Source organism: Oncorhynchus gorbuscha, linkage group LG11, assembly GCF_021184085.1.
Source record: "Oncorhynchus gorbuscha isolate QuinsamMale2020 ecotype Even-year linkage group LG11, OgorEven_v1.0, whole genome shotgun sequence".
NCBI classification, from domain to species: domain Eukaryota; kingdom Metazoa; phylum Chordata; class Actinopteri; order Salmoniformes; family Salmonidae; genus Oncorhynchus; species Oncorhynchus gorbuscha.
In genome coordinates this window covers 21,660,529-21,674,661 of record NC_060183.1, presented here as the reverse complement: position 1 = coordinate 21,674,661, position 14,133 = coordinate 21,660,529, and the positions used below count along the sequence as shown (strand labels likewise).

Here is a 14,133-nt window from a genome sequence, read left to right as displayed (position 1 = left end):
TCTCAAACCCACCTATAGAAGCATGCAGACACACAGCTGGATAAGATTTCCACTCAGGTTTAGTTTTTCTAGGATACCTACCCTCTGCACCCAACACTTGTCTGAGCCAGGTATGCAGTATTTCTGGATGAGAAACCCAGACCCTGCCCTGTCAGAGAGCCAAGAAGATCACAGATGCCGCCTACTTGAGACCTGCTAGTCAAATACTTGAATGCCAAATGGAAAATACAGTGGCAAGAAAAAGTATGTGAACCTTTCGGAATTACCTGGATTTCTGCATAAATTGGTTATAAAATCTGATCATCTAAGTCACAACAATAGACAGTCTGCTTAAACTAATAACACGTGTGTCTTTATTGAACACACCATGTAAACATTCAGTGTAAGGTGGAAAAAGTATGTGAACCCTTGGATTTAATAACTGGTTGACCCTCCTTTGGCAATAAACTCAACCAAACGTTTTCTGTAGTTGCGGATCAGACCTGAACAACGTTCAGGAGGAATTTTGGACCATTCATCTTTACAAAACTGTTTCAGTTCAGCAATATTCTTAGAATGTCTGGTGTGAACCGCTCTCGAGGTCATGCCACAGCATCTCAATCAGGTTGAGGTCAGGACTGACGGGCCACTCCAGAAGGTGTATTTTCTTCTGTTGAAGCCATTCTGTTGTTGATTTACTTCTGTGTTTTTGGTCGTTGTCCTGTTGCATCACCCAACTTCTGTTGAGCTTCAATTGTCTAGCTGTATCTGAATCCTGGTTTAGGAAGACCACCAAAAAGCTTAATCTCCATTCCTAACTATAACATTTTCTGACAAGATAGAACTGCCAAAGGGGGGCGGTGTTGCAATTTACTGCAAAGATAACCTGCAGAGTTCTGTCTTACTATCCAGGTCTGTACCCAAACAATGAGCTTCTACTTCTAAAAATGTACCTTTCCAGAAACAAGTCTCTCACCGTTGCCGCTTGCTATAGACCACCCTCTGCCTCCAGCTGTGCTCTGGACACCATATGTGTTTTGATTGCCCCCCATTTATCTTCTGAGCTCGTGCTGCTAGGTGACCTAAACTGGGACATGCTTAACACCCCGGACATCCTACAATCTAAGCTTGATGTCCTCAATCTCACACAATTTATCAATGAACCGAACCTATCAGATATAACCCCAAATCTGTAAACACGGGCACCCTCATAGATATCATCCTAACTAACTCACCCTCCAAATACACCTCTGCTGTTTTCAACAAAGATCTCAGCGATCACTGCCTCATTGCCTGCATCCGTAATGGGTCTGCGAGCAAACGACCACCCCTCATCACTGTCAAACGTTCCCTAAAACACTTCTGCGAGCAGGCCTTTCTAATCGACCTGGCCTGGGTATCCTGGAACGACATTGACCTTATACTGACAGTAGAGGATGACTGGTTATTCTTTAAAAGTGCCTTCCTCACCATCTTAAATAGGCATGCCCCATTCAAAAAATGTAGAACCAGGAATAGATATAGCCCTTGGTTCACTCCAGACCGGTCTGCCCTTGACCAGCACAAAAACATCCTGTGGCGTTCTGCATTAGCATCACATGATATGCAACTTTTCAGGGAAGTTAGGAACCAATATACACAGGCAGTTAGGAAAGCTAAGGCTAGCTTTTTTAAACAGAAATTTGCATCCTGCAGTACAAACTCAAAGTTCTGGGACACTGTAAAGTCCATAGAGAATAAGAGCACCTCATCCCAGCTACCCACTGCTCTGAGGCTAAGAAACACTGTTACAACCGACAAATCCACTATAATTGAGAATTTCAATAAGCATTTCTCTACGGCTGGCCGTGCTTTCCACCTGGCTACCCCTACCCCGGTCAACTTCCTGGCACCATCCACAGCAACCCACCCAAGCCCCCACCATTTCTCCTTTACCCATATCCAGATAGCTGATGTTCTGAAAGTGCTGCAAAATCTGGACCCCTACAAATCAGCCAGGCTAGACAATCTGGATCCTCTTAAATTATCTGCCGAAATTGTTGCTACCCATATTATTAGCCTGTTCAACCTCTTTCGTATCGTCTGAGATTCCCAAAGATTGGAAAGCTGCCGCGGTCATCCCCCTCTTCAAAGGGGGAGACACTCTAGACCCAAACTGCTACAGACCTATATCTATTCTACCCTGCAGCTTTTAACGTCTTCGAAAGCCAAGTTAACAAACAGATTACTGACCATTTTGAATCGCACCATACTTTCTCCGCTATGCAATCTGGTTTCCGAGCTGGTCATGGGTGCACCTCAGCCACGCTCAAGGTCCTTAACGATATCATAACCGCCATCGATAAGAGACATTACTGTGCAGCTGTATTCATCGACCTGGCCAAGGCTTTCGACTCTGTCAGTCACCACATTCTTATTGGCAGACTCAACAGCCTTGGTTTCTCAAATGATTGCCTCGCCTGGTTCAACAACTTCTCTGATAGAGCTTAGTGTGTCAAATCAGAGGGCCAGTTGTCCAGACCTCTGGCAGGCTCTATGGGGGTGCCACAGGGTTCAATTCTCATGCTGACTCTTTTCTCTGTATACATCAGTGATGTCGCTCTTGCTGCTGGTGATTCTCTAATCCACCTCTACGCAGACGACACCATTCTGTATACTTCTGGCCCTTCTTTGGACACTGTGTTGACTAACCTCCAGACGAGCTTCAATGCCACACAACTCTCCTTCCGTGGCCTCCAACTGCTCTTAAACGCAAATAAAACTTAATGCATGCTATTCAACCAATCATTGCCCGCACCTGCCCGCCCATCCAGCATCACTGCTCTGGATGGCTCTGACTTAGAATACGTGGATAACTACAAATACTTAGGTGTCTGGCTAGACTGTAAACTCTCCTTCCAGATTCACATTAAGCATCTCCAATCAAAAATGTAATCTAGAATGGGCTTCCTATTTCGCAACAAAGCTTCCTTCACTCATGCTGCCAAACATACCCTCGTAAAACTGTCCATCCTACCGATCCTTGACTTCGGCGATGTCAACTATAAAATAGCCTTCAACACTCTACTCAGCAAAATGGATGTAGTCTATCACAGTGCTATCCGTTTTGTCACCAAAGCCCCATATACTACCCACCACTGTGTCCTGTACGCTCTCGTTGTCTGGCCCTCGCTTCATACTCGTCGCCAAACCCACTGGCTACAGGTTATCTACAAGTCTCTGCTAGGTAAAGCCCCGCCCTATCTCAGCTCGCTGGTCACCATAGCAGCACCCACTCGTAACACACGCTCCAGCAGGTATGTCTCACTGGTCACCCCCAAAGCCAATTCCTCCTTTGGTCGCCTTTACTTCCAGTTCTCTGTGGCCACTGACTGTAACGAACTGCAAAAATCACTGAAGCTGGAGATTCCCATCTCCCTCACTAGCTTTAAGAACCAGCTGTCAGAGCAGCTCACAGATCACTGCACCTGTTCATAGATGGGCTGTCTACCTCATTCCCATACTGTATTTATTTATTTAGCTCCTTTTGCACTACAGTATATTTACTTGCACATCCATCTTTTACACATCTACCATTCCAGTGTTTAATTGCCATATTGTAATTACTTCGCCACCATGGCCTATTTATTGCCTTAACTCCCTTATTTGACCTTATCTGCACTCACTGTATATAGACTTCATTTTCTTTTTTTTCTACTGTATTATTGACTGTTTTGTTCATTCCATGTTTAACTCTGTATGTGTCGAACTGCTATGCTTTATCTTGGCCAGGTCGGAGTTGCAAATGAGAACTTGTTCTCAACTAGCTTACCTGGTTAAATAAAGGTGAAATAAAAAATAAAATATTAAATTGGTGGACAGATAGCCTTACATTCTCCTGCAAAATGTCTTGATAAACTTGAATTCATTTTTCCGTCGATGATAGTAAGCTGTTTAGGCCCTGAGGCAGCAAAGCAGCCCCAAACCATGATGCTCCCTCCACCATACTTTACAGTTGGAATGAGGTTGGTGTGCTGTGCCTTTTTTTCTCCACACAGTGTTGTGTCCCTGCCAAACAACTCAACTTTAGTTTAATCTGTCCACAGAATATTTTACCAGAAGCACTTCAGACGTGCAGCAATGTTTTTTTTGGACAGCTGTGGCTTCTTCCGTGGTGTCCTCCCATGAACACCATTCTTGTTTAGTGTTTTATGTATCGAGATGTTAGCATGTTCCAGTGATTTCTGTAAGTCTTTAGCTGACACTCTAGGATTCTTCTTAACCTCATTGAGCATTCTGTGCTGTGCTCTTGCAGTCATCTTTGCAGGACAGCCACTCCAAGGGGAGAGTAGCAACAGTGCTGAACCTTCTCCATTTATAGACAATTTGTCTTACCGTGGACTGATGAACATCAAGGCTTTTAGAGATACTTTTGTAACCCTTTCCAGCTTTATGCAAGTCAACAATTCTTAATCTGCGCTATCCTGAGATCTCTTTTGTTCAATCCATGGTTCACATCAGGTAATGCTTCTTGTGAATAGCAAACAAGTTGTGCGTGTTTTTATAGAGCAAGGCAGCTCTAACCAACATCTCCAATCTCATCTCCTTGATTAGACTCCAGGTTAGCTGACTCCAATTTAGCTTTTGGAGAAGTCATTAGCCTACACATACTTTCTCCAACCTACACTGAATGTTAAATGATGTATTCAATATAGACAAAAATACAATAACTTGTGTTAGTTTAATCACACTGTCTATTGTTGTGACTAAGATGATCAAATTTTATGACTAATTTATGCAGAAATCCAGGTAATGCCAGATTTCACATACTTTTTCTTGCCACTGTACTTTAATTGGGACCATGGGTGCATCTAAGGAATGCATTGAATTTGATGAAAAAGAGTTTACTGAATGCAGAGACTTTATTGGGACCATATGTCAAGATGTCACTGGATAGCATAGTAATGGGTCGCAGACATGACTGCAGGAGATTTGGCGGAATACGCCTGAGCAAGGCACTGCACAGAATCACTGATCTCCGAATCCCAATGTATTCCAACTCAAGATTAGCTATGCTACTGATCCTCTGGAATGTGAATGACCAGCCCAACACCACATTTTTCTCCACCACAGCTGGGATGTGGCCCACCAGACCAAACCAGATTCCATCCTTGTGACGCTGCAGCATCTGTGATATTAATATAATAATAATAATAATAATAATGAAAGAACCCCCACGTTCCAGAGGGATTTGGAGATCAGTGATTCTTTGCAGTGACTTTCTCTTGCCAATCCCTTTTAATGTGCTGAGTAACTTCAGTCAAAGGGGACATAAGAGCTTATGTCATCTCTAAATCGGCAATAACTAACTGGGATGAAGTGAGTTGAGAGTCAACTGAGTCTTAAGCCCATACTGTCAATAGCTAAGAGCAACCGAGCCAGTTAACATCACATTGTTCAACAGCTAAGCATAGCAGTGGTGTTGTCTCCCTCATGTGGCACTGAAGTGTAAAGCAATTTTAAATTGGAAAGTATGTTTGTTACAAAGTCCTCCATCGCGAGTCATTGTGTACAAAACACTAAGAACACCTTCCTAATATTGAGTTAAGGTGTTTTTCCCTCAGAACAGCCTCAATTTGTCAAGGCATGAACTCTACAAGGTGTTGAAAGCTTTCCACAGGGATGCTGGCCCATGTTGACTCATTCTTCCCACAGTTGTGTCAAGTTGGCTGGATATCCTTTGGGTGGTGGATCATTCTTGATACACACAGGAAACGGTTGAGTGTGAATCGATCAGCGTTGCCGTTCTTGACACAAACCGGTGCACCTGGCATCTTACCATAACTCATTCAAAGCCACTAAAATATTTTGCCTTGCCCATTCACCCTCAATGGCACACAATCCATGTCTCAATTGTCTCATGGATTAAAAATCATTCTTTAACCCGTCTCCTCCCCTTCATCTACACTGACTGAAGTGGACTTAACAATTGACATCAATAAGGGATCATAGCTTTCACTTGGTCAGTATATGCCATGGAAAGAGCAGGTGTTCTTAATGTTTTGTACACTCGGTGTATGTGATTCTCTGTTAATTTCTCAGAGATCAGACATCAGATCTAGCGATCATGTCTCCAGACTAGCCTAGTCCTTAGGCAAGGGGATCCCCAGTGCTGTAGGATGGTGTCCCTGCATCTGTGCCTCTGCCCTGGCCACCTGCTCCTCAGTGCAGCAGTCCTGGAGGAACACAGAGGCCAGGTTATGCAGGCGTGGGCTCTGGGAGATGGAAAAACGCAGCATGCACTGTAGCACTGCGGTGTCGGTGGTTTGGGTGCGTGATGCAGCGGTGGTGAGATTCATGAGTGTGGTGATGGCAGATAGCACCGTCTCCTCCCGGCGGCTGGACAGGCATCCCGTAACCAAGGGGATTGCTTCGCTCTGCAGGATCTGGTCACGGCATTCCCGATCCATACTCAGGTTACATAGACCCCCTGGGAATGCACAGAAGCACTCCATGATGGAGAGATTCTCATTTTGAACATCTGGATTTAAGTTACGTTGATATTACTGTATGTATCATTTATACATGATCTTATGTATTTCACAACTAGTGTCCCTTGTGCCATACTCACCTATCCCAAACTCCACAAAGTTCTCATTTTCCTCTGTGAGCATGTCCAAGAAGAGATCAGTAACCTGAAGGGTTCTCAGGTCCTCCAGGTTCCTCGGATCATAGGCGAAGTTGGCCAAGTTGGCCAGCACTTGCTCTTTTGCCTCTAGAGAAAAATGGACAATTCGATAGTCATGTTAGCTAATGCCGACCACATGATCAAACAAGGCTCAATTAGGTATATGGTGTAGTAAGATTTAGCTAGAATATAAACAGGAGGTCTATCATCCACCAAATCATTACCATGGCTTCTGCATTGTAAAACATTAGCTACACCAATGTCTACACATTATATTAACCATGATATAGCCTACTCTATTGCATTAGCTAGCAACGTACCATCACTGTCGGTGTCCTGAAACTCAGTGACAAGCGTCTGCAGGTATTCAAACCGATCAGATCCCGTCGCAGAATGTCCTTTTCCCGACATGTGTTCACTTCGTCACAGTTACTATGAATAAAACATCGACTGATATATTTACAATGACGAACGTTCACTCAAGATAAATAAAGTAATAATCTTCACATTTTAATACCAGTGTTGTTGCCGGATGTTTGGATAGCGTTGGTCCGTCCTCGAATTGTTGCCCCACCAGGACACGGTCCTTAGTGTAGTTGGTTCCTACTAAATGGCTTTCTAGGAGGAGGATATTCCTGCAGTGTTACTTTATTTGTGAATGCGTGACAACTGTGTACACTTGTATATTTTATCATCTAAATAGTTTATTTAAATTCTCACAAAATGCATTTGATTTAACCAACGTGTTTTTTAATGATGGGAGGGGTGATCCGGCGGAAGTCGTTGTACGTGCATCTTTTGCGTTCTTGGGGAGGTCACCGTACAGTTGTTGCAAGATACTAGTGAAATAAGAATATTTTGACGGACAACAGTTATTCATTTTGCAAAATTTCGGACAAGTCTAGTGGTGGTTGTTGTCTACCATGAAGCAACATCAACTGTCTGCCGTAAAGCGCCTTACAAAACCAATTTTATTTGGAACATTAATCGTGGGACTGGCCACTGCTTTCTTCAACAGGTGATCCCCTTTCATTAATGTTTCTAGCTAGCTATGTAGCTGTATTCTGTCTGGTAAAGGGCAATCAATGACCCATTAACTATAGACGGTCTATAATTGCTCTTCACTTAGTAGCCTGTCTGTGTTGTCCTATTTACAGGGAAATACTACATTAATGTCAATTCTGAATTTATCCTAAAAACGTAATTCAATGACAATTTAATTTACTGACTGCCCATTGTTGTTAGGTGGTTGAACATGTCTTTGGATCCCTATCTAGTGCTTAATGGTGTACTGCCAATAGTGAGTGTGTAATAATAATCTAGTGAAACGCTAGCCCAATAATGGACTAAAGGAGCCTTATAGTCCAAGGACATGACATGTTCTGTTTAGAGGAGCCAATTCACCTCCAAACGTGAATCCTAATTAACGTGAATTGATTCTCAATTGTGGTATGATTACAGAAACATAAAGCCCTCTACTTTGAAATCACACCAAAAAATTCACGAATGCAAAATATACAGTTACTACAGTTACTAGGATTGGACCCCTTTTTTTTCCATTTTCGCCTAAAACGACATCCCCAAATCTAACCTCCTATAGCTCAGGACCTGAAGCAAGGATATACATATTCTTGATACCATTTGAAAGAAAACACTGAAGTTTTTGGAAATGTGAAATTAATGTAGGAGAATAACACATTAGATCTGATAAAAGATAATACAAAACAAAAAAACATGGAACAAAAAAAAAAGCATCTGAAATGCAAGAGAATGTCCAAAGTATTATTCCAGTTAAGGTGCAATTTAGATTTTGGCCACTATGTGGCAGCAGTGTATGTGCAACGTTTTAGACTTGTCCAATGAACCATTGCATTTCTGTTAAATGTTGTATCAAGTCTGCCCAAATGTGCCTAATTAGTTTAAAACATTTAAGTTCATAATTGTGCACTCTCCTCAAATAATAGCATGGTATTCTTTCACTGCAATAGCTACTGTAAATTGGACAGATTAGATACGTCTATGTCCTGGGAAATGTTCTTGTTACTTACAACCTCATGCTAATCACATTAGTGCATGTTAGCTCAACCGTCCCGCGGGGGGGACACCAATCCTGTAGAGGTTTTTAACCGATTTAAACTGTTTCAGCTGACAGTATTGTTCAGTGACAACACTGTCAAATCAATTACATTTTATTGGTCACATAAACATATTTTGCAGTGTTATTGTGGGTGTAGCGAAATGCTTATGTTCCTAGCTCCAACAGTGCAGTAATACCTAACAATACACACAATTCCAAAAAAAGATTAAAGGAATTAAGAGAGAGAAAATGACTTCAACGAGCAATGTCCAGGAATATAACGGTATGAGGTAGTGAAAACCCATTATGGACAGTATATGCATAGAAAAGGTGTACAACAAAAATCACTGAAGCTGGAGATGCATATCTCCCTAACTAACTTCAAGCAGCTCACAGATCATTGCACCTGTAAATAGCCCATCCAACTACCTCATCCTCATATTATTTATTTTTTGCTCCTTTGCACCCCAGTATCTCTACTTGCACATTCATCTTCTGCACACCTATCACTCCAGTGTTAATAGCTAAATAGTAATGACTTCGCCACTACAGCCTATTTATTGCCTTACATCCCTAATCTTACCTCATTTGCACACACTGTATATAGATTTGTTTATATTGTGTTATTGACTGTACGTTTGTTTATTCCATGTGTAACTCTGTATTGTTGCTTGTGTCGCACTGCTTTGCTTTATCTTGGCCAGGTCGCAGTTGTAAATGAGAACTTGTTCTCAACTGGCCTACCTGGTTAAATAAAGGTGAAAAAACAAGCAGTGGAGGCTGCTGAGGGGAGAACGGCTCATAAATGGCAGGAACGGAGCAAATGGAATGGCATCAAGCACCTGGAAACCATGTGTTTGATACCATTCCACTCCAGCCATTACCCCAAGCCCCTTCTCCCCAATTAAGGTGCCACCAACCGCCAAGTATTGGCGTCCTTCCGTTTACACACAGGTGTTGAGAGAAGCAGATGGCCAATTAGCACAGGTAGACCTATGTCTTCTATCTTTTTTGTAAACAAGCTCTGTAACATGAAAATACGACCGTTTGGGAACCCTACCTCAGCTTTCAATTTCTAGGCGACATTCTGCCCTATCCCTACAGTTCTCAGCCATTCGCTTCGCCAACGACTACCTCGTGTGAACTACAATTCTGACACTGTGTTTTAATGTTTACAAACGCAATGATCACCGCTTGCAATATGGCTTTTGAAACATATGGCCTTATATTTCATCAGCGAGAAAGAATCATTCAAATAAAAAAAACTCACTGTAGCAGTTTACAGATCCATACGGTTAGGGATGCCTACATTCGACGAAACTACACTTCCGCTACATGCTAGATGTGGTCCTTCTGTAGCTCAGTTGGTAGAGCATGGCGCTTGTAACGCCAGGGTAGTGGGTTCGATCCCCGGGACCACCCATATGTAGAATGTATGCACACATCCCATATGTAGAATGTATGTAAGTCGCTTTGGATAAAAGCGTCTGCTAAATGGCATATATATATATATATATATAGATAGCACAGGTGGTCACCCCTTGTCTTTCTTAAACAAGCACGGTAACATGGAGATATAGCCCTGTCAAGGTGTACATCAATTTAACCTACATTTTTTTCAAAATAATTGATTGCTGATATGAAAGATAAAGTTATGTTTCCAAAACAGTACAGTAAGAGATGCGTGTAAACTTTCCGACTGAACATCAGGGCTGTTAACAACCCCACAAAGAAGATACTATTGTCAATAGGCGTCAAAGCAGTTAGGCCTCGATTCTGAGCCGAGTTAAGCATACATAAATGGAAAGTAATTCCCTTTTATGCACTTATCTCTATGCTTATTCAGACCTTTAACTTAAACACGAGAATAGCATACTATTTGTTCGGGGTGGAGATCTAAGAAATGAAGGTGTGGTGGTGTGTCTACGGATTTAGGGATCCCGAGTGGCGCAGCGGTCTAAGGCACTATGTCAGTGCTTGAGGCGTCACTACAGACCCAGTGTCGTCCGGGTTTGGATGGTGTAGGCCGTCATTTTAAATAATAATTTGTTCATAACTGACTTGCCTAGTTAAATGAAAAAAAAAAAAAAAGTCCTATTCTGACCTTTACTTAATTCCATCACCTTTACGCGTGAGGAAACATGAATAACGTTGAGCGAAAGAAAAAACAACAGCATTCTCCATGCACTGTAAATTCTTTTTATCAATAAGATTAGCTCTATTGATAAGAGCTAAGTAAATCAGTAATCAGTTTTTAAAAGGCGATTGTAAATACACATAGCAATGGTTTTAGATGATTTTTTCCATATGATCCTGGAGACGAATGTGAAACAAGCCACATGGAAGCAAACTGAAAATAATATCAACACGACATGAATTGCAGCCCCTTTTCCACAGTAACACAGGTAATAAATAGCTGTGCCGTTATTATGTGCACTTTAGTGTTAGTTTTCAAGTGGTAGCTTACATTTTGCATCATTCCATTCCGTCGTTTACCTTTCTTTCCTCCGTCACGTCTGTGTAAATTGTTCCCGAGGGTCGCTAGCATTAGTGGATCGATCAGATTAGGCTAACGTTGTGCAATAATTTGGGACCTGTAGCCTATTTGAATTCTTATGGAACTCAGACCACACATAGCAGGTTAAACCTGGAATTTAGTGCACTGTTCACAACGACTGGACCATTGTCATACAGTTCCATGATTAGTGAGAATTAGGGTAGATTTATAGGACTATTGTTCAACCCCCACTGTACACCTTTTTTTCCCCACCTTCCAATATTTTATGGATTGAACTTGTCATATTCAACTTTCAGGATAAATCAAACCACTGTATTTGTTTATTCATCAATATTGATTGTGCCTAAAGGCTCTCAAACTGTATTTTTAAAATGATTCATATATACCTTTCCTAACCCTAACATTTGCCTAAATAATCTACAAAATCAGGAGTTTTTTAAATCTACCTGTTGGTGTTGAAATGGAGCTGAAGATGCATAGAGGGATTTCTTTCATTGATTCCTATTTTCTGAACCGGTTCTCTTGATGTCTTCTAGTCTGTCATCAAAATTCTAATTAAAAGGTACACTGTATTTAAAGGGATGGCTTAAAATAAATGTACCGAAAACCCTATTGAATGAAAACTCCACAAGAAAATCGATTGGCCAGCAAGTGGGAGGGTTTTCAGCTGCTGAATTACATTTATTCAGCATTACGCAACTTCACAAGGTAAGTCTGAATACTAACTACTGAGAAGTACATAGGAAAGGAGTGAGCAAGAAGTCGGAAATTGGGCCCTTAGTGTCTATGAATGGAGTACCAAAACGCCATAAAAAGGTGTGTAGTAATTGAAATGATTTCTTGGTGATATGAAAGATACTTTCCTTATGTTTCCAAAACTTCACCATAAGCAATGCATGTTCACGTTCTGACCGAGGGTCGGGACTCTTAACAGAAGTCCCCACTGGCAGAAATCAATAGGCGTTAAAGGCAGTTGGCGTCTATGAATGTGTTCGTGAAAAGCATGAATGCACACACAAGAAGTTAGTAGAGGTGCTGACTAACGGCGAGTAAACTATAGGCTATAAAAAAAAGTCACACTATATAAGCTCCCAGTAATTTATTGGGTCAACCACCAGCGTTTCGGCATCACACTGCCTTCTGTGATGATGAAAGGTTGGTTTACCCAATAAATTATTAGGCGCATATATAGCGTGCTACATTATTTGTGTGTGTGTGTGTGTAATTACATTGTATACCTTCTACAGACACCGATTCATTGAGGACCTAGCAGAGATGAGGGCTCAGGAGCGTGCTAAGAATGATGCCAAGCTAATGGAGGTGCTGGAGATGAGGAAGAGGCAGATGGAGGAGTTAGCAGAGAAGAAGAAGCCATGATGAACCTCGACCCACTGGGCACAACAGACACTGAGCTGGACAGACCGAATGACAGCATCCCTTTGGTGGGGTTGTACAATACATGCCATTTTCAGTGAGGGAATCATTTAGCAAACAAATAGACAGGACAGAGAAGAGAATAAGTAATGTCACAACAAGGGCATCATTCATGTTCAGGTTTTCATTGTGGTTAATCATTCATCTAACTTAATGTTTTCGTGGAGCTCTAAATTGTCCAATGAGATGTCCATGAAGAGGTCCTCTTCTTGTCAAAGAAAGAACTGAAAGGCAATAAGGTGTTTGGGGAGTGGGTACACTTTTTGGTTTGCTGCTGCAACTTCACTACAATGTAATATTTGTTTAAAGAGCAGAGCATCACATTTGTGTCCCATGATGATAATTGGGTACAGCTGTGAAGAAGCCTACAGTAGTCATCATTAATTGTACAGCAAATCATGATGTTTAATCAGAATAGATTATCCACTTGTTAGTGGGTACCACGGAGAGGGAATTCAACATCCGAAATGTATGATTGCTGGATTTAAATAAAACAAAACATGAGGGCAATGGTGGTAAATGTTATCTTTACCTCTACCAATAAGAATTATGAAATTACGGCCTAATCTAGAATGGAAACCATTACTTTGGTGTAGTTTTTGTATAATTTTGTTCAATTTGCAAGTACAATTTATCCACCAGGGGGCAGTGGTGACTCAATGTTCAGCTGCGTTATCCTTAGTCTTGTTCTTAGGGCATCACTGTTACGAGGGCTATGAAGCTAAAAACTCACCAGAAGTGGGCGGGTGGAAAGGACGTGACCGGCAGAGCAGTGACTATGCTAGCAGGATAGTCCACATCTTTGTTGATAGCGAAATGGTGTTAACATAAGTGGATGAATTGGTTTAATTTAGCATGTATGGTAAAGCCTCAACCCGTAGCTACCTCTTCCAATTGAGCTAGAAAAAGTGAATACTGACGTTTGTATTATTTTGTGTGATTACAGCGCCAGCGATAAAACGCCAAAATAGACACGTACTAATTGAGTGAGGCGTCAAAGCAGACAACCCGCCCGCCCGGCTTCGGTTGGGTTATTATAATTTTATACAACGGTGGGTCAAATCCTGAATGCTGATTGGTTAAAACAACATTCCAGCTGGTGTCTATTCAACAATTTGCCACCAGCAAAGTCTATGACTTTAAAATGCCTATTTACGAAATCCACTGTGCCCAGCCAGGCAATTTATAAACTTAATCTCCACTATAAAAAGCATCTAGGCTGGGTTTCTGTACAGCACTTTGAGATATCAGCTGATGTACAAAGGGCTATATAAATAAATTTGATTTGATTTTGATTTGATTTAGACATCTCACATTTCATTTAGACTAACATTTTGTTTTCAACAGTGGAGGTTTGTATAAACCTTGCTGTCTGTCTCTCCAACATTTACAACATTTGATCTCCTGCTGTCCTGTACTAGTACTGAACGTCCCAGGACGAGACAGACAGGCAGGCAG

At 41.6% G+C, this 14,133-nt stretch overlaps 1 protein-coding gene and 1 long non-coding RNA gene across 3 annotated transcripts; one reads left to right on the top strand and one right to left on the bottom strand.

Moving 5' to 3' along the window:
* Positions 1-4,835: 4,835 nt before the first annotated feature.
* On the bottom strand, positions 4,836-7,264 carry armc7 (armadillo repeat containing 7). Of its 2 annotated transcripts, XM_046368917.1 has the most exons (4): positions 7,164-7,264; positions 6,967-7,078; positions 6,590-6,733; positions 4,836-6,448 (listed from the first exon to the last, which is right to left on the bottom strand). In XM_046368917.1, exons 2-4 carry the CDS (start codon positions 7,055-7,057, stop codon positions 6,102-6,104), a joined length of 582 nt encoding a protein of 193 aa, XP_046224873.1. In that variant the 5' UTR covers positions 7,058-7,078; positions 7,164-7,264; the 3' UTR covers positions 4,836-6,101. The 2 variants fall into 2 exon arrangements, with proteins under 2 accessions (XP_046224873.1, XP_046224872.1); XM_046368916.1 differs by having other exon boundaries at positions 6,967-7,227.
* LOC124048283 lies at positions 7,181-13,185 on the top strand. Its single transcript, XR_006841197.1, has 2 exons — positions 7,181-7,664; positions 12,489-13,185. It is a non-coding gene; the product is annotated as an uncharacterized LOC124048283 (long non-coding RNA).
* The last annotated feature ends 948 nt before the right edge of the window (positions 13,186-14,133 follow it).

Coding starts and splice junctions, on each gene's coding strand:
- armc7 (XM_046368917.1), bottom strand. CDS start 7,057: ATGTCGGGAAAAGGACATTCTGCGACGGGATCTGATCGGTTTGAATAC. Junction 6,734..6,966: donor TCAGGACACCGACAGTGATG/GTACGTTGCTAG, acceptor ATTTTTCTCTAG/AGGCAAAAGAGCAAGTGCTG. Junction 6,449..6,589: donor CTTTGTGGAGTTTGGGATAG/GTGAGTATGGCA, acceptor GTGCATTCCCAG/GGGGTCTATGTAACCTGAGT.